The 19,879-nt window shown below is 50.7% G+C and overlaps 1 protein-coding gene across 1 annotated transcript; it reads right to left on the bottom strand.

Annotated features, from left to right (window-relative positions):
• Positions 1–121: 121 nt before the first annotated feature.
• Positions 122–17,263, bottom strand: PINK1 (PTEN induced kinase 1). The gene is made up of 8 exons (XM_003891262.4): positions 16,791–17,263; positions 12,866–13,153; positions 11,029–11,129; positions 6,012–6,194; positions 4,954–5,117; positions 2,977–3,104; positions 2,376–2,612; positions 122–1,181 (listed from the first exon to the last, which is right to left on the bottom strand). Exons 1-8 carry the CDS (start codon positions 17,175–17,177, stop codon positions 924–926), a joined length of 1,746 nt encoding a protein of 581 aa, XP_003891311.1. The 5' UTR covers positions 17,178–17,263; the 3' UTR covers positions 122–923.
• Positions 17,264–19,879: the final 2,616 nt, after the last annotated feature.

Here is a 19,879-nt window from a genome sequence, read left to right as displayed (position 1 = left end):
CTCAAAGGATACAAGAAAGTTGCTAGTAGACTGAGGGGTGGGAATCACTGAAATGGAAAATCTAGAATGACAGTGCTGGGGAAGAGAAAACTAGAACAGCTTAGTTGAAGAGAACCTTAACTGCATGTTGACGTTGCTTTATTTAGGCAATAGCTGTATTCCTAAAAATCATGTATAAAGTTAGACGTGAGATCTCTTCCCCAATGTTGATACCTGCCCACAAAATGTTCTCACCTGCAGAGTGTAAGAATCATTCTTAAAGCCAAATATTCAGTTCAAGGCACATACGTCATCTGCAGTTGTAAATTTGCATTTAATATTTCACAGTTCCTGTAAGAGAGGCTAGTCAGGAGGGAAGCCCTCAAGTGTAAATCCCCACACTTACTGCTCATCAGTCACTTTCGCTATGTGAGATTAATTCAGTAGCTGGTCCAGAACACACAGCTTGGGAATACAGAGGCCCAGGCCTCACGCAGATGTTTCCTACTCCCATAACTGAATGTGCTGTCTCGTGCTGACCCATGCTGATAGCTGCCTTCATCCAGGTGGCAAATGCAGACATGCTACGCTGCCTCCTTCAAACGAGTTCCTCATGTTAGGGGCAAAGGTCACAGCCAAACTCTGCCACTGACAGCCAGTGCCTTGGCCTGGAGCCTCTATGTGGATGCAGGCCTCCCCCTCCTCAGTTCGGCTTCATCTACTAGACCAGCTTGGCCATTCACTTTTCAGATGTCTGTGAGCACAGGACAGCAGACTGAACTCTGACTCAAGTTCTTCCATTTGCCAAGCCTGAAGCCTTTTCTGGCTAACCAGCCCTCTCTGCGCCATCTTGTCTCCTGACTCCCACCCTCACCATTCACAGACCATCACGACACAGCGGATGCCAAGTTCTTTTAGTAATTCACCAGCTCCATGCAGGGACATCACAGGGCTGCCCTCCATGAGCAGAGAAGGAGGGCTGCCTGGCAGAGCGTTTCACACTCCAGGTTAGCCAGAAAGAGCATCTTCATTTTTGTTTCCACACAACACTTCTCTGTGAGCCTGTTGGCCAACAAAGTGGCAGCCGATTGTTGGAGGAGCCAGCCAACCATCTTATCTAACTTCAGATTCTTCAGGGCTAGAATCTGTTCACCCCAGAGGCTTAGATGAAGTACATTTGCAGCTACTCGGGCAGATGGTCTCTGCAACAGGAAGGGAAGCTAAAGTTAGAACATCTGTTAATGCTGTCTCAACCCAAAGCCTGCTTTGTTAGTGAGGGTCTTCCTTTCTCTGGTCCCAACCCAGTTCTTCCTCTACCCCATCTCCTACTGATGCCCTTCACTCAGGTGACAAATACTGCCTGCCCCTCCCCGTGCTCCAAGCTTTTCCACATGTACACCTCTGCATGGGGTAGCATGCATTGTTTAAACAGCCTTTCCCCCCGGGGGAAAGCCCAGTGCCTCTTGTGCACAGCTATCTGGTCCCTTGTACCAGGTAAGTTGCCTCCTATCATTTCATAACTGGTTGCAGCTGTTATTCTAACCATCACTGTGCACCAAGATAGCAGGCTACGTACAGAGAGCGGTTAACGGAGTGGCAGAACAGTGCTGGGACGCAGTTATGGCTCAGCTCTTTGCACTAAGCCTGCCCCTGAGCCAGCTGCCACTCCAATTATGGCTTCAGACGGGTCTGCCTATGCATTCCTTTATATTAATTTCACAACGTCCAGATCTGCTCTCAGGAAATGTTTTCCATCTCTCTCTCTCTGATCAGTTCTCAGCTGTTTCCATGAGCTACATCTCCATTAAACGTTTCTCAAAAATACATCCTTTTCTCTCTGAATAGCTTTTTTTTTTTTTTTCTTTTTGAGACAGAGTCTTGCACTGTCACCTAGGCTGGAGTGCAGTGGTGTGATCTTGGCTCACTGCAACCTCTGTCTCCCAGGTTCAAGTGATTCTCCTGCTTCAGCCTCCCAAGTAGCTGGAATTACAGGCATGCGCCACGACACCTGGCTAATTTTTGTATTTTTATTACAGATGGGGTTTTACCACATTGACCAGGCTGCTCTGGAACTCCTGGTCCCAAGTGATCCGCCCACCTTGGCCTCCCAAAGTGCTGGGATTATAGGCGTGAGCCACCGTGTCTGGCCTCTGAACAACTTTTTAAGCAACTAAAAAGCCACAGGAGTTGAACTGCTGGGATTCTGACTATGATGTGGCTAGCGCTCCTACTCCTATCTACATTAAAATCTGTTTTTTGTTCTCCTGTAACTAGCCTTTACCTTCCTAACACAGAGGATCTGTCACTGTGGCTCTGGCCCAAACCTGACTTTCACTCTGGAACGAGAACAGAGGTTTCCACCTATACCATCCCCTCGAAGCCGGGGACAGTCTCACCTTGCTGGCCTCTCGCTGGAGCAGTGCCCTCACCAGCTGTCTCACATCTGGAGGCACCGACTCGGGCAGTGCAGGTAGCTGAGCCTCCTGGTAGCTGCGGCTCTCAAGGTGGGCCTTGCCCTGGCTGTAGAAGGGATTGACAAGCCCGAAGATTTCATAGGCGATGGCTCCCACTGCCCAGGCATCAGCCTTGCTGTAGTCAATCACTGCCCTGGGGCCAGGACGGGCCGTGGACACCTGTTCAGAAGCAGTGGGTGAGATACCATGCTGCCCGCCTATCTAACCTTTTCATGTCCTGCACGTCACCTGATTGACGGGCTAATCTGAACTCTGTCCCAAGGAGCCCAGAGCTTGAGTGAGCTGTGGCTCAGACTCAGAAGGGGTCTGCTTAGACCGCCTGGTTTATGTGACAGGACTCGCACTGCCCTGGAACACGAGGGAAAGTCGGAGGAAAGCGAAGTGGCAGGGAAAGAACTTGTGCCAAATTATGGGTCAGAAAAGATGGAGGTGTTGGGTGATCACAGGCATCAAGTCTCCTTCTGCACTCTGTGGACGCGTCGGGGAAGGGCTGCCGATGGTGCATGACATGCTTGGGACTCACCTCTGGGGCCATCAGGCAGCCGTTTCCGCCCCGATCCACGTACCAGCTGCTGAAGGGCAACTGCAGGCCGATGCTCTCATCAGCCAGGCAGCAGCCAAAATCTGCGATCACCAGCCAGGGGCAGCCGTCTGGGAAGGAGCAAGCAAAGTGACCAATTCTCCTCCCCTCCTTCCCTCCGAGAGGCCCTCCTATGTCCCTACTAAAGCCACCAGCAAGACATGGCTGACAGGGGCTAATGGCTCGGTGTTGGCCCAGGAGGCCAGCAAGGCCTGAGAGCTGATCAGAAGGGCCTGCTGTGTGAACACGGAAATGCCTCCAGGAAGTATGGGCTGCAAAATCCCCAGGCAAAGGGCTGTGTAAGAGCGTGGCTCAATTTAATCACGTCCTTGTAACTGGAGCTGTCCCCAAGACCAAAGGAGCTAGAGCGTGGTTCAAATGATCTCCAAGGGCCCTTTATGCCCCACGAGTCTTTGATTTGAATTTGAAACCCCAAATCCAAACCTAAGAACCAGGTGCATTAAGAATCAGTTATTGCCGGGCATGGTGGCCTGTAATCCCAGCACTTTGGGGGGCCAAGGCGGATAGATTACCTGAGGTCAGGAGTTCAAGACCAGCCTGGCCAACATGGTGAAACCCCCGTCTCTACTAAAAATACAAAAAAACTAGCCAGGCATGGTGGTGTATGCCTGTAATTCCAGCTACTCGGGAGGCTGAGACAGGAGAATCACTTGAACCTGGGAGGTGGAAGCTGCAGTGAGCTGAGATGGCGCCACTGCACTCCATCCAGCCTGGGCAACAAAGCAAGACTCTGTCTCAATCAATCAATCAATCAATCAATCAGCCAGTTCCTCTAGTCAATTATTTTAAATCTTCTAGATCAAAAATGTATCAGATGTATGACTCTCCTTTACAATTTTCCCAGGCAAGTGGCCATTCAGTTTCTACTTGAATGCTTCCAGTGGTGGGCAACTCATTTCCAAAGGCAATTGGGCTTACATTTGGACAGCTTTCATTGTTTGAAAGTTTTATTTACTTATTTTGAGATGGAGTCTCTCTCTGTCACCAGGCTGGAGTGGCATAATCTCGGCTCACTACAACCTCCACCTCCCGCGTTCAAGCAATTCTCCTGCCTCAACCTCCCGAGTAGCTGGGACTACAGGCATGTGCCACCACACCCAGCTAATTTTTGTATTTTTAGTAGAGATGGGGTTTCACCATGTTGGCCAAGATGGTCTCAATCTCTTGACCTGGTGATCCACCTGCCTCGGCCTCTCAAAGTGCTGGGATTACAGGTGTGAGCCACCACACCCAGCCGAAAATTATTTTTTATAATGAGCTAAAGTCTACTTCTCTTTTACTTTATTAATTTTTTTTGACAGGATCTCACTCTGCTGCCCAGGCTGGAGTACAGTGGCACATTCATACCTCATTGCAGACTCTTAACTCCAAGGCTAAAGTGATCCTCTGACCTCAGCCTCCCAAGTAGCTGGGGCTACAGGTGCATGCCACCATGCCTGGCTAACTTTTTTTCTGGCTAATTTAAAACATATATATATATATATATATATATATATATTTTTTTTTTTTTTTTTTAGAGAAGGGATCTCACTCTGTTTCCCAGGCTGGTCTCAAACTCCTGGCCTCAAGCAGTCCTCCCACCCTGGCCTCCCAAAGTGTTGGGATTACAGGTGTGAGTCACTGTGCCTGGTCTCTTTATTTATCTAGGAAAACTTGCAGCACTGAGGTCCTTGTTCTTCAAGTGGGCAACAGAAAGGAACTTGGGAAGCACTGTCTCTCTGCAAGACAGAACAAAAACCCCCGTTCTGAGGGAGAGATTGCTCACCTCTCATGTGCAGAGCCAAATGAAGACATGACTTAGAAGACAAAACCAGAGAGGACCTGAAGAGTCGGTCCTAAATGCTCCTGACCCACCCTCTAGTGCCCCTGGAGAGTTCTGATGGTGCAGCAGGTTCCTACCTGGGTCCAGCTCCACAAGGATGTTGTCGGATTTCAGGTCTCTGTGCGCGATGCCCTGTTGAACCAGATGGTCCACGCCTTCCAGCAGCTGCAGCATCATCATGGTGGCGAGGCGGGGGCTGGGTGTGTTCGCGCGAAGGTACTGGCGCAGGGTACAGGGATAGCTGGTGGAGAGGGGACAGGGCCTCTGGCTACCACACATCGACAACTCCCAATACCTCTTTTTTTTTTTTGAGATGGAGTCTCACTCTGTTGCCAGGCTGGAGTGCAGTGGCATGATCTCGGCTCACTGCAACCTTCACCTTCTAGGTTCAAGCAATTCTCCTACCTCAGCCTCCCGAGTAGCTGGGATTACAGGTGCCCGCCACCACACCAGGCTAATTTTTGTATTTTCAGTAGAGATGCAGTTTTGCCATGTTGGCCAGGCTGGTCTCAAATTCCTGACCTCAAGTGATCTACCCACCCCGGCCTCCCAAAGTGCTGGGATTACAAGCGTGAATCACCATGCCCGGCCTCCTAATACCTTAATCACTGTTTGGGTTAGGTTGTTCCTCTTCCCCTTCCAGGAGCATTTGGACTCCCATTTTTCCCCAGCATCCCCCAGCATCCTTTCTGTTCCCTCCCACTCACCATCCTGAAATCAGGAAGTAAGGACTGGGGCTCCCTATGTTCAAAGTAACGGTGCAGATAATTATTTCCTTAAAATAAAACGCCCACTATAGCAAAGTTAGGAGATACAGGGGGTGAGGAAGGAGGACTGTTTTTATGTTAAAAACAGGTAAGGCCAGCCACAGAAAAGGTTAACAGTCAAATGGACCAAAAGGACTAGGTGACAAGTATGTTCTGGATGAAGATGAGAGTTTGTTTCCATGAAAAATTGTCCCACAGGGAAAATGCTCTCCAGGGCAGATATGCTCCCTCTGCATGGCTTTTGTCTCCCGAAGGGTGATGACCCTGTTCTCCGAAACCCCCTGGTCAAGGTGCACATGGAGGGCAGGGACCAGCTACCCTTGGGAGATGTAGCAGCTCCAAGGCCCTGCCGCGCCACTGCCACTTACTTCTTCATAACGAGGAACAGCGTCCGGCCGTGGCCCAGGCCTTCAGGGTGGAGGCGTGGGGGCAGCACATCAGGGTAGTCAACCAGGGCCCCGGGTAGCAGCGGCACGGAAGAGGTGAAAGCGCGGAGAACCCGGATGATGTTGGGGTGAGGGGCTAGTTGCTTGGGACCTCTCTTGGATTTTCTATTCAGCCAAGTGAGACAAACATATGAGGCCAGCATCAGATACAACACCTGGAAAGACAATAACCTAAGGCCACACCAACACTGGCACTGACATTCATTATTCACTTACTATCAAATGTTTACCACAGATTTGCTATGTGCCAGATACTGTACATGGTGTTGGAGAACACATCTGATGACTCCCCTACCCATCCTTCAATCCATTTGTCCATCCATCCATCCATCTGTCCACCCATCCATCCTATCCATCCCAAGTGGCAGAACATAGGTGGAGACACCCTAGAATCAGACTGCCTGGGTTCCAGGTCTACCACTGTGAGTCCTTGGCTGAGTTACAGTAGCCCCAACCTTATCCACAGTTTTGCTTTCTACAACTTCAGTTATCCACAGTCTGAGAATAGGTGTACAGTCTGAGAATCTTGAGTACAAGAAGATATTTAGAGAGAAGAGAGAGAGGCCACATGCACATAACTTTTATTACAGTATATTGTCATAATTATTCTATTTTATTAGTTATTATCTTTAATTTTTTACTGTGCCTAATTTATAAATTAAACTTTACCATAGGTATGTGTGTATAAGAAAAAACACAGGGGCCGGGCGCGGTGGCTCACGCCTGTAATCCCAGCACTTTGGGAGGCTGAGGCGGGCGGACACGAGGTCAGGAGATCAAGACCATCCTGGCTAACACAGTGAAACCCCGTCTCTACTAAAAATACAAAAAAAAAAAACTAGCCGGGCGTGGTGGTGGGCGCCTGTAGTCCCAGCTACTTGGGAGGCTGAGGCAGGAGAATGGCGTGAACCCAGGAGGCGGAGCTTGCAGTGAGCCGAGATGGCGCCACTGCACTCCAGCCTGGGCGACAGAGCGAGATTCCGTCTCAAAAACAAACAAAAAAACAAAAAAAAAACAAACAAAAAGAAAAAACACAGTATATATAGGGTTTGTTACTATCTGTGGCTTCAGGCATCCACTGGGGGTCTGTCTTGGAATGTGTCCCCTCTGTTCTTCTCTGGGCTCAATCTCCAGGGTGCAAGGGGAATGTGGTGTTAACACTCTGCATAAGGTTGTCAATGGGTGGAAGGCACTTAGAATCGTGTCTAGCACAGAGGAAGTCTCAGCTGATATTAGCTCTACTATTACTCATTCAACCAATACGCATTGTCTGCATGCTAAGTACCAGACATCATGCTGGAATGCTGTGGAACTATGGCACAGAACAAGACAGAGTCCCTGTCCTCACGGATTTGCAGTCTATCAGGGGAGACAGACATTCATCAATAAGTAATCATGTGAGCTCCCTAAGAGCAAGGACTGTGCCTGAATTTTCTCCGTTATTCCCAGTCTACTACAATAGCTGGCATGGAATATGGGTGTAATAAACCTTTGTTGAATGAGTGAATAGATCCAGAATAGTAGTGGTGGTGTCATCTGCCTGCCCTGGCTGTTCCTTCTCCTGTGGGGAGTGCCCCCCCCACCCCCAAACCACAGCCCTGCTGAGGCACAGTGGCTAGATTTTGGATGGGGTGGCTCTGCCAGCTGTGTGCCAGCCCTGCTCTTCAGCCAAAGCTGGCTGACCCAAGGGGTCACTTGCCCCAAGGGCAATGAACCTACAGTGACACTCGAGACCCAGATGGTTGGACAAAGGAAGGGAGGGAAGTAGATCCTCTCTTTGGGAGTGTGAGTGAAGGAATCTGCCAGTCCACAGTGGAGAGGAAGCCACGAGACTTCACTGGGGCCATGAGAAGCCAGAGGTGAGCAGGCCAAAGGGAAGCAGGAACAGGAGATGCGAGGAAGAAACAGCATGCGGACAGTGGAACCATGTCCCCACAAGTTCAAGAAATCAGTAACTGGTGGAGATTCCTGCGGCTCACTCCTGTAATCCCAGCACTTTGGGAGGCTGAGGCAGGTGACTGCTTGAGCCCAGGAGTTCGAGGCCAGCCTGGGCAACATGGAGGAACCCTGTCTCTACAAAAACTACAAAAATTAGCTAGGCATGGTGGCATGTGCCTGTAGACCCAGCTACTTGGGAGGCTGAGGTGGGAGGATCCCTTGAACCCAGGGAGGTTGAGGCTGCAGTGAGCCAAGATCACGCCACTGCACTCCAGCCTGGGCAACAGAATGAGACCCTGTCTCTGGAAAAAAAAAGAAAATTTGAGTTTGTAGAAACCACTTTCTGAAAGGCTGAAACTCCCTCTGCTTATGAGATAAAAGAATTGGCTGAAATCGGCTGGAACCAATAAGGCCAACTACACCTTGCACAGAACAAGTTTGCCGATGTCACAGCCTGAATTGCCACTGCACGTTTCATACTCACTCCTCCCAAATCTGCACAGGGGACCTGTGAGTTGGCATGAAGAGATAACTGCGCATGTCCAAGGACTGTCCCGACTTCTCTTTTCCTTCCACCAATCATCTGCTAATCTTAGAATCCACCCCTTAAACCTCCTCTAATAAAATTACTGCCTTAAAGCTAGCACAGGGAGACAGGGTTGAATTCGACTCCTGTCTCCATGTGAGTAGACTCACAATAGAAAGCTTAGCTTTTCTCAAAAATCCAGTGTCATTGCTTCTAGCACATCAGGCTAGAGCCCCCTTTGCTGCATAACAATGGTGGAGGGAAGTGAATGGGGCAGAGCCTAGACTGAGCTAGGGAGAGAGCAGGGTGCCAGCCTCTCCCAGCGCTGCGTGGTCCCCAGGCTGTGTGGCTGCAGTCCACGCGTGCCCACGCACTGCTCCTGCTCTTGAGTCAATCTGAGTGGCCCCTGTTCTATGCAATCAAAGGAGCCAGAGCATTGTTTCCACCCTCAAGCCCCTGGGCATCATGATCACAGCCCCAGGCTGTCAGGGCCCCAGCAGGTTTCATGGGAGCTCAGGGGCAGAGGGCTATGGCTGTACTGGGGAGATACATGGCAGGGTCGGGGGCGTCTGAACTGAGACCTGAAATGTGGGAGGAGGGCAGCACAGGTGTAGCCAGCTGTACGCTCAGGAGATGGTCACAGAGGAGCCTGGCACGTTTGGGGAAGGAGCTATGAAGCCAGCGTGGTGGAGTGTAGGGTGCTGATGAGAAGGGTGAGAGATAAGGTGGGAGACGCACTCAGAGGAGCAGGTTGCAAAGCGCCTTGAATCTCCCGGCCCCAGGACAGCAGAGGCTAGAAGGAAATGAACCCAGGGTGCTCTTGGAGAAGCTTTTCCCAAGGTGCACCAGCAGTTGAGGTAATGTACCTGCTGCCACAGCCATCCGGTCATTCAACAGATATTTACTGAGCCCTGGGGGTATGCAGCAAACAAAGAGCGTGTACAGTACAGCTGGAGCAAAAACAACCAACAGGAAAAGACGTGTGATGTGAGGCTGGACAGTGAGAACTGCTAAAGGAACAAAGTCCCTGGAGAGGGACAGGGACTATGTCAGATGGGAGGTCTCGGCAGCAGACATCACGGTGTTCCCGGCAGCAGGACAGTGCCACGTCGGCCGGCTCCCCCTCATACCACAAGAAGAGGCACTGAGGATCACGTTAGCCCCAAAGCAGCTGACCTTCAGGTGTCCACTTTCTCCACAAAGGCCTCAGGAGGAGAAGAAGCCACCTGAGCAGCTGACTCCACCAGCCTGCAGGGACTCCAGTCACACTGGACCCCTCCAAACCATGGAAGGGGTTTTCCACGTCCATTCCCTTAATTTCATACTTCTGCCTTCCTGCCTCCGACAGAATGAAGATCTGTAAACCAGCGCTCCAGTAAATCAGCAAAAATGCAGCGACCCACCTCTTCTTGGTGGGCTACAAATACATATACATATATTTTCGAGACAGGGTCTCACTTGCTCGCCCGGGCTGGAGTGCAGTGGCATGATCTGGGTTCACTGGAGCCTCAACCTCCCTGGGCTCAGACAATCCTCCCGCCTCAGCCTCCTGAGTAGCTGGGACCACAGGCATGTGCCACCATGCCTGGCTAAAATTTTTTATATTTTTTGTAGAGGCAGGGTTTCACCATGTTGCCCAGGCTGCTCTTGAACTCCTGGGCTCAAGTGATCTGCCTGCCTTGGCCTCCCAAAGTGCTGGGATTACAGGCGTGCACCAGGCTGTAAACATTAAGGTGGGCACAGTACCTCCTCCGTCATAGCTGCGCGTCAGTCCTCACCACCTGTGCACGTGGGCTTTTCTGAGCTGGAAGTGTAGCTGCTGTTCACTTGCTCTTCCCTCTGCTGGGAATGCCTCTTCCCTACTCCTCTGCCCAAGTAATGCCAATTCATCCTTCACAAGGTGGCACAAACTTTCCCTCTGAGAAGTCTTTCTGAGCAGCCCCTCCCCTGCAGCACACGCCTCCGCTGGGCTCCCTCAGCCCGAGCATACTCAATTCTAGCACTTACACCCTGGGCCCTCTGCTGCCACACTGAGAGCTCTGGGCCAACAGACCACTTTTTTTTTTTTTTTAAATCTCTTAACACCATCAGTGCACATAACTATTAGTGAAACGAGTGTTCCCTCCGGTGGGGACAGAGTTCAGTTTATTCCAATAGGTGGCGCTCTACCCGTGCATTTCTTAGGAGGAATCAGAGAACCGCGATCAATCATGCAACACTGTGAATTGGGCCTTTTTGGGTGGCCTTCTCTCCCCTGCTCCAATGTGAATTACGCATGGGCATCATCACTTGGGGTCAGATCACCTGCAATTTTTCCCAAGTGAAATTATCCACTAACTGAAAATCCATCACCAACATTAAGCCTTTATTATCTACTGTCATGTCAGACACTGTACCAGGTGCTGACGACACAAGTGATGGATGAAGATGCTCTCAAAGAAGCCCCAGTCAGTCCGGCAGGCAGAGGGCACTGACCTGTAAGTGACTGCTCCATACTCCCCGGCCAAGGCCACTCGGCTCGCTGGGACCAGCTCCTGGCTCATTGTGTTCAAGATAGCTTCGCTGGAGGAACCTGCCTGGAACACCCACAAGGAACCCAGGGTTACACAGGCTGGAGCAGAACAGTAAGTTCCTTGTAAGCCCTGCCTGTAACCTGCAGCAGGACAGCTGCTCTGACCTTCGAGATAAGATGACCTCTCTTAAGTGGTAGGCTGAGACAAGCTACTCCTGGGAGACAGACAGAGGTACCATCCACGCCAACTCAGAGGATGCTTCACGCTCCTCAAACTCTTGCAGCCTAGGTGCCAGGGCTGGAGGAGATGCCAAGGTGATCAGGGTATGGGGTGCTGCTTCCTGCCATCGGTGCCTCTGGTCCCCACCAGTTTGAAATTGACCACTGGATCAGTAACTCATTCTGCAGGCTCCCTTCACCAGCCAGGCCAGAGCCTGACATGCTCCACCCTGGGTGAAGCTGTACTGAATCATGGAACAGCCTTCCTCCATCTTCCACAACAAACAGACAAAACCCAAAGAGTGGGGAAAGCACCTTATTGTCCTCATTGTATTTGGAAGGGCTCTCAGGACATATGAAACCTGTATCAAGAAGATCATGTAAGAATGAACAATCTTGTAGCTTCTGTGAATGCAACAGCTGTCATGCCCCAACCAGTGCATGTTTTGATGCTAAGACTGGATGTTTCATAGGCAAAGGATTTGGCTGCTTGTTAGCTATTAACCCAGCTTGGAGTGCAACAGTCTAATAACCTTCATTCCCCAAATCAGAACAAGAAACTGCATCCTCTAGGGCCCACCATGAACAGCTGTGGCCACTTCCCACCTCGGCCTTGAATGGATGGGCCCAAGGATGGGCAGGAGACAGAGCATCGGGTCTTGATACATTTTTAAAGCCCACCTAGCAATGGCAAGGTAAATAAATTAAGTGGACAGAAATTGTTTTCGTGGGGGAAAAATACTCTTCAATTTCCCAAAGCCTTGAGTCCTTCCAAGAGTTGAGAGCAGGGAGTTGACAGGCAAGCCTCTGAGCTGGAGGTGGGCTTGCAGAGTGAGCTTAGAGGAAAGAGATCCAGTTCCCCCTCTCCAGTGAGGCAGGTTACAGGAAGGAGGGGATGGTGAACTGACCAATCAGGGTAGAAACCAGTGGTTTAGGCCCTTGTTACTCGAAGTGTGGCTGACAGAGCAGTGGCATTGGTATCACGTGGGAGCTTACTGGGAAGGCAGAATCTCAGGCCCCACCTCTGACCTGCTGAATCAGAATCTACCTTTGGTTTTTTTTTTTTTTTTTTTTTTGAGACAGGGTCTCACTCTGTTACCCAGGCTAGAGTGCAGTGCCACAATCTTGGATCACTGCAGCCTCTGCCTCTTGGACTCAAGTGATCCTCCCACTTCAGCTACCAGCCACCCAAGTAGCTAAGACTACAGGTGCAAGCTGTCACACCTGGCTAATTTTTGTATTTTTCATAGAGATGGGGTTTCATCATGTTGCCCAGGCTGGTCTCGAACTCCTGAGCTCAACTGATTGGCCTCCCAAAGTGCTGGGATTACAGGCATGGTCCACCATACCTGGCCAGAATCTACCTTTGAACCTAATCCCTGGGTGATCTGTGGGCAGAATACAATTTGAAACATTCTGGTCTACTTCTGTGTAACAGGGAGGCAGCCTGACTATATAATAAGCACCTTTCCTGTGAAGAATCTGTCTTTTCCTACCTACTTCCTGGAAAAAAATCCTCACCAGGCTCACCAAGATGGGCATTTTGAGAACATCTTTAAAGATGAAAGGCCTGGTGCTTACCGAGATGTTCCACATCATCTTGATGGCCAAGGGGAAGGCAGGGGCCCCCAGAGCTTGCTCCTGCTCTTCTCCTGGTGCACTGGTACCTGGGCCTCTCCCTGGAAGCGACCCGGTGCTCTTTGTCACCTCCAGGTTCTGGGGCAATGCAGGCATGGTGGCTTCATACACAGCGGCACTGCAGCCCTTGCCAATGGACTGCCCTATCAGATACTCCTCCAGCCGAAAGCCCTGCCAGCGTCTTGTGTCCAACGGGTCAGGCCCTGGCTTGCTTTTCTGGGTAAAAATTGCCTGTGAGGAAAAAAGAATGCACCATGAGCCAGGGAGCCTAGGACGGTCCAAGAAAAGGGAAACGGGAGGCAGAGAGAGGTGCAGCGAGGCATGGTCCGCACCGACCAGATCAATAAACCAGAAAAACACAACCCAACCGGGTTCTACTGCTTAGCCTGGGTCCAGGCCATCTTCTTTCTCATTATTCAGAATGATTTTTCTCAAACTCTGTTGCTTCACTGTGATCACAATACGCAATGATCTGAGAGGTCAGAAACCCCGCGTCCTATAGCCAGTGCACCTCTCCCTGCTGCCTTCACTCCCCAGCAGAGCTCTGGAGGTGTCTGATTATGGAGACAGCTCGCTCTCCAAAGACCTTGGCAGACGGCTCCTGGGCAACTAGCAGGAGTGTGTGATCCACAGTGATCTCAGAGGGTCTGGCAGGCAAGTGGGTGAGATCAGGCGCATCCCCAGAGCAGAGGGATTCAGTCTCGTCTTTCTGTCTCTGCCTCTTAAGGCTCCGATGGGGCTACTCTGGCCAGAAAGGTAGTAAGAGTACAAGAGTTCAGACAGAAATGGATGGAGGTGCAGGTGGTGGGGGCAGTGCTGCACTGGGAAAGAGGCCATGTGACAAAAATCTGGGTCTTCCCCTGCTTCAGGCAGCGGTGACGTCACTCTTCCAGTCACCCAGGCTCCACTTTCCCTCTCAAATGGTCTGATCTGCTGAGCTCTTCCTTTCCAAGGTTAGTCACCCCTGGGTGCCAGGCACAGCTCTGCATATGCCCCTTGGTCGTAGCCTACCAGGCACCATCTCTAGACTACCCCACTCTCAGTGCCGTGCCTTCCGTGCTCTGAGCCACATCAAAATACATTGCTTTCATGTGTCACTCGGCTGTTTACCAGACTGTCCAGGATCTTATCTGTGTTCTGGCTGCTGCCAGGCTGGTCTGCACACTGCCTGCACTCATCCTTCGGCTGCCTCTCTTTGAAAGCTGCTCACAGCATCCTTCCAGCCCCTGTTTCTATAGTGTCACTCTGTCTGGCTCATCCCTGCTCAGCCATCAAGCCCAACTCAAGCTCCTCCTTCCTCTGTGACCAGCCCTGATGACCCAGCTCATAGCAACTTTCCTTCTAGAGGGTTCCTAAAGCACCTGGTATCTGTAAGCAACTTAACCTTGCACTATAACTTTGAACTTTTTAAAAAAATGAAAGTCCAGGCCGGGCGCAGTGGTTCACGCCTGTAATCCCAGCACTTTGGGAGGCCGAGGCAGGCAGATCATGAAGTCAGGAGTTCAAGACCAGTCTGGCCAACATAGTGAAACCCTGTCTCTACTAAAAATACAAAAAATTAGCCGAGTGTGATGGTGTGCACCTGTAATCCCAGCTATTCGGGAGGCTGAGGCAGGAGAATTGAGTGAACCCGGGAGGCGGAGGGTGCAGTGAGCCGAGATAGTGCCATTGCACTCCAGCCTGGGTGACAGTGTGAGACTCCGTATCAAAAAAAAGAAAAAGAAAATCCATCTTCCCTTATAAACTCCATGGAGCAGAATCAACGTGTGTTTGTGTGTGTGTGTGTGTATATATAAAATATATATACACGTTATATATAACATATACTATATACTATTATATGTAACATATAGTATACATAACATATATACACATATTATATGTTATATATACACATACTTTTATAATATAAGTTTTTAGAGCTTGCTACTAGCACACTCCTGCTAGTTGCCCAGGCTGGGGTGCAGTGGTGCAGCTATAGCTCACTGCAGCCTCAAACTCCTGGGCTCAAGCAATCCTCCCACCTTAGCCTCCCAAGTAGCTGGGACTATCGGCACATGCCACCATGCCTGGCTAATTTTTTAATATTTTGTGGGAACAAGGTCTCACTATGTTGTCCCAGCTGGGCTTCAACTCCTAAGCTCAAGAGATTCTCTCACCTTGGCCTCCCAAAGCGCTAGGATTACAGGCATGAGTCACCATGCCTGGCTTCAGAATTTTTTAAATGTGAAATTAACTCCAGCAAAAGTAGCCAGTGAAAACAAACTTTCCCCCCGGAGACGGAGTCTTGCTCTGTCACCCAGGCTGGAGTGCAGTGGCGCGATCTCAGCTCACTGCACCCTCTGCCTCCCAGGTTCAAGGAATTCTCCTGCCTCAGCCTCCTGAGTAGCTGGGATTACAGGCGCCCACCACTGCGCCTGGGTAATTTTTGTATTTTTAGTAGAGACAGGGTTCCACCATGTTGGCCAGGCTGGTCTGGAACTCCTGACCTCGTGATCCACCCACCTCAGCCTCCCAAAGTGCTGGGATTACAGGCATGAGCCACCGTGCCTGGCCCCCCAAAATTTTTTTTTAATGTGAAATTGATAACTAATAACATTTTCAGGCATAGGAGGGTGAGGTGTGCGAAGAGGGTGTGTGAATGGTAAGTTTAGGAGGATCAATCTCCTCAGTTAAAAAAACCTTTAGTTTTAAGCAGGATTAGTCAAATTTCCCATCCTTAGCTTCTGCCAGTTAAGCTGTGGCAAAAGACAAGGTCAGGGGCTGGGGACTAGGCCAGATGTCACCTGTCACCCCAAAATGGCCAGAGCTCAAACATGAGACAGTGGTGATGAGCAATAAAAACCGGGCTGGAAACCAGGAAACCCAGGAGCCACTGCTTGACCCTAACAGCTGTGTCCTTGGGCAAGTCACTCCCTCTTCCACCACCTCAGCCCTAACCTAAAAAATGCAGGGGTTGTGCTAATTTAGTGAGTGGCTCCACACCCCAGGAAGAAGAGTGACCTCCCTGGAAGAAGGTGGAATTCTGCCAGCGGCCAGGCTTCAGACCTGAATTGCACCTCTGGCTCCTCCCTGGCTCTCCAGCCTGCCCGCCTACTCTGCGGCTTTTAGACTTTGCCAATCTCCATAGGGAGCCAGGTCCTCAAAATAAATCTGCCTCTAAATAGACACCTCCTATTGGTTCCGTTTGGAGAATCCTCACTAACAAAGACTTTGGTTGGGCAAAAACAGAAGTCTTGTGCTATTTTAAGCATTTAAAAAGCCCAAGAACCCTTGTGTATCCAGTCAGCAGGGATAACTACACAGGTAACTAAAATGTCAGGTCTGTTTTTCTCGCCGTTCATAGTTTTTACTGCGGTTTCAGCTCTGTCACTACTAATCCTTTGGTTAAACCGTGGAGGCAGCCTGGCTCAGTGGTTAAGGGCACTGCCTTTTATTAGCTGTGTGACTTTGAGCAAGTCCCTTCACCTAAGGACTTTCCTTCTCCATAAATTAGGGACGACAACTACCTCAAAGGGATAGGAATGTTATGATTTACTTGTCAGTGCATTTTAGAAAATTAACACAAAGCGTTTTGCTGTGCTGCGACTGGAGCTGCAATCGGCAGCACGTCTCATTTGAGGAAGAGAAAACAAATGGGAGGTGCTGGCTTTATTTATAGCAGCCGATCTGTAATGGTGAAACAGATGAGCTTTAATGCCCCTCTCCCCGCCCTACTCCGGCCGAAGCCTCGGCCCTCCACCGGCCCAGGGCCCCGCCTCCACACCTAGCCCTGCCCCTGGCCGCATGCCCCGCCCCCGCCCGGCCCAGGACCCGACCCCGCGCTTAGCTCCGTCCTCCGCCCGGCTTAGGACCCGGCCCCGCTCACCTGGATCTCCTGACAGGCCGAGACCGCCCGTCGGCTCTCCGCCTGCTTCTCCTCGATGAGGCCCAGCCCTAGCCCGAAGGCCAGAAAGACTGCCCGGCCGCAAGGCCCCGCGCAGCCCCAGGCCCGCACCACGAACTGCCGCTGCAACCGCGCCGCCAGCCCGGCCACCGACTGGCGAAAGAAGCGGAGGCGGTTGGGGAGCCCGAGACCGATCCTGCGAGGCTCCGCTCTCGGTCCTGCGGCCCAGCCCGGACGCTCCCCGCGCACACAGCCCGCCGCCGGGCCCGGCCGCCCCAAGCCGTAGGCCCGGCCCGGCTTGCCGGTGAAGCGCAGCAGCAGCTCTCGACCCAGCTGTAGGCCGCGGCCCAGCGCCTGTCGTACCGCCATGGTGGCGCCGCGGCCCGGTGTCCCCGCCGCCGCTACCACCACCACCGGCGTCCCCCGCCGGTCACAACAAACTTGGGGCGGCGCCTCTGCGCAGGCGCAGGCGCTGGTGGGCGGGGCCGGACCCCGCGGCAGTTCCCCGACTCGGCGCGCGGGGGCGCTGTGCTCGCACTGGCGCCTCTAGCAGTGACTTTCCCTTTGCACTTTGGACCCACTTGGAGGGCTTGCCGGTTCAGGCAGGTCCTGAATGTGAACAGCACTGGTCCTGGCCAAAATCGAGAAGTCGAGAAGGGAAACTGATATTTATTGCCAACTACCGTGCCAGACCCTTTACGTATTTTAATTTATTTAACAGCTCCACCAAAAAGATAAAAATGCCGTTTTTATAGATGAGAAAACCGAAGCATAGTAAGGGCAGCATTCGAGGTCTTGGGCAGATACCTAGCAGTGCTGACGCTAGAGTTCGCGTTGTCCTAACTTGAATGCTTGCCCTCCTCGATGCCGTTAGGCTGCAGTATGTGTCCTCAGTCTCGGGGGTTTTGAAGACCCCAAGAGAAATCTCACCCAAAGGACACAATTTATGAATGAGTGTGCTGAGGTCCCAAGATAACAGCTTGCCCAAAGCCACACCGTTTGTTTAATGGCATAGGCCTGTTCACCACAGAACAAACACACACACACACACACACACACACACGCACGCAGGCACATTACTGAAACAGTTTGCTGAAAGAGTTGTTCACCTGTCCCCTGGCCAAGGGTCCACCCCATAGCCAAGTACGCCCAGAGGACAGAACTCTTCAGACAAAGAATCCCCCCTTCAGCAACAGCTCCTATCTACATGACTTTTGACTTCATATTTAAGGAGAAAGGAATTTATGAACAGAAGCCATAGTCTCTGGCTTCAGCGGCAGGGAGACAAGATGGTGGATCCACATGCCCTTACCCCCAAGACCCAGGGCCTATATGCTATAGGAAAGGAATGTGAAGGACATTTGAAGTCAGTCCCCCAGGGAAAGGCAAGAATGCTGTGTGAATCTGCCTAAGGGCAGGATTTATGGTAAGTACATGCTTTTACACAAGGAACAATAGATAAACTGGACATCTTAGAGGCCTTCCTGAAAGCTGGTTATTCAGAAGTCAACTTGGTTGGAGGGGTGTGGTGGCTCATGGCCTGTAATCCCAGCATTCTGGGAGACTGAGGCAGGTGGATCTCTTGAGACCAGGAGTTCGTGACCAGCCTGGCCAACGTGGCAAAACACCATCTCTACTAAAAATACAAAAACTAGCTGGGTGAGGTGGCACATGCCTTTAATCCCAGCTACTCAGGTGGCTAATGCAGGAGATTCGCTTGAACCCAGGAGGTGAAAGTTGTAGTGAGCAAAGATCACACCACTGCACTCTATCCTGGGCGACAGAGTGAGACTCTGTCTCAAAAGAAAACCCAAAAACCAATAAAACACATCAACTGGGTGGATTAGCATCCAAGATGGGGTTGCTTTAGCTTGCACAGAGTGTGTGTGTGTGTGTGTGTGTGTGTATGTTCTGGTCTCTCTCATAATCTTCCTTAAGGGAGGAATTTTATGATTCTTGTGATATTCAATCATATTTATTTGGGAGACAGGCATAGATGAATTTCCCATTTGTATAGAGGCGCATGAATATCAAATATTGTCTTTAATTTTTTGGATCAACCTCAGGGAATTTTTAATTATAATTTTAAATGCTCCACTGAAGTTGTCATTTGAAGAATGATAAGGGAAAGAAAGTTGGAGAAATCTCACACTCCAGTAACCACAGGCTCACTCATGGAAACTTAGTTGGGGCACAGATGAGTGGAATTTAAAGTTTAAATCCACTCGTCTGAAGCCAGGTTTGCAGTGATTCACTCCAGCACTTGGGGAGGCTGAGGCGGGAGGATTGTTGAGGCCAGGAGTTCAAGACCAGCCTGGGCAACATAGGGAGACCCCGTCATTACAGATAGTAATAATTTAAAAGACCCCAGCGAGGCATGGTGGCATGTGCCTGAGGTCCCAGCTACTTGGGAGTCTGAGGCAGGAGGATTGCTTGAGTCCAGGAGGTTGAGGATGCAGTGGGCTGTGATTGTGCTACTCCACTCTCCGCTCCAGTCTGGGTGACAGAGTGAGACTCTGTCTTAAAAATAAAATAAAATAAATCTCATCTGCTGTGTCTCATTACTGTAAACCAAAAATAAGGTCCTAAGCTCCCCAACGGACTAAATGGACCCCCTCTGGGCCAGAGAAAACCTAAAACTAAATTTCAGGCCATGACAGGAAGGGAGGTTGGACACGCCTCCTTATACCCCCTCCCTTTTGGAGTTTAGCCACAACTGACCAGCATTAATATTCAATAGTGCACATAAGACTGACAAAACAGACTCTCTAGCAATAAGATACCAAATTCCAACCTGACGCTGGTATTGTAACTGTCCATTGGGGTCTCCTTGTTTGTTGCCTGGACAGAGCTGATTTATCAAGACAGGGGAATTGCAATAGAGAATGGGTTTAATTCTTGCAGAGCCAGCTGTATGGGAAACCAGAGTTTTATTATTACTCAAATCAGTTTCCCTGAAAACTCAAGGATGGTGGTTTTTATGGATAATTCGGTGAGTAGGGGGTCAGAAAGTGGGGAGCGCTGATTGGTTGGGTTAGAGATGAAATCATAGGGAGTTGGAGCCGTCTTCT

This window comes from Papio anubis, chromosome 1, assembly GCF_008728515.1.
Source record: "Papio anubis isolate 15944 chromosome 1, Panubis1.0, whole genome shotgun sequence".
Taxonomy (NCBI): Eukaryota; Metazoa; Chordata; class Mammalia; order Primates; family Cercopithecidae; genus Papio; species Papio anubis.
This window is presented reverse-complemented; position numbering and strand designations above follow the sequence as displayed.

Bases quoted from the DNA above. Each gene is read 5' to 3' on its own strand.
- PINK1 (XM_003891262.4), bottom strand. From the start codon at position 17,177: ATGGCGGTACGACAGGCGCTGGGCCGCGGCCTACAGCTGGGTCGAGAG. The intron at 5,118-6,011 runs GTAAGTGGCAGT...CCTCTCCACCAG, and splicing joins CTGTTCCTCGTTATGAAGAA to CTATCCCTGTACCCTGCGCC. The intron at 2,613-2,976 runs GTGAGTCCCAAG...GCTTCTGAACAG, and splicing joins GCTGCCTGATGGCCCCAGAG to GTGTCCACGGCCCGTCCTGG.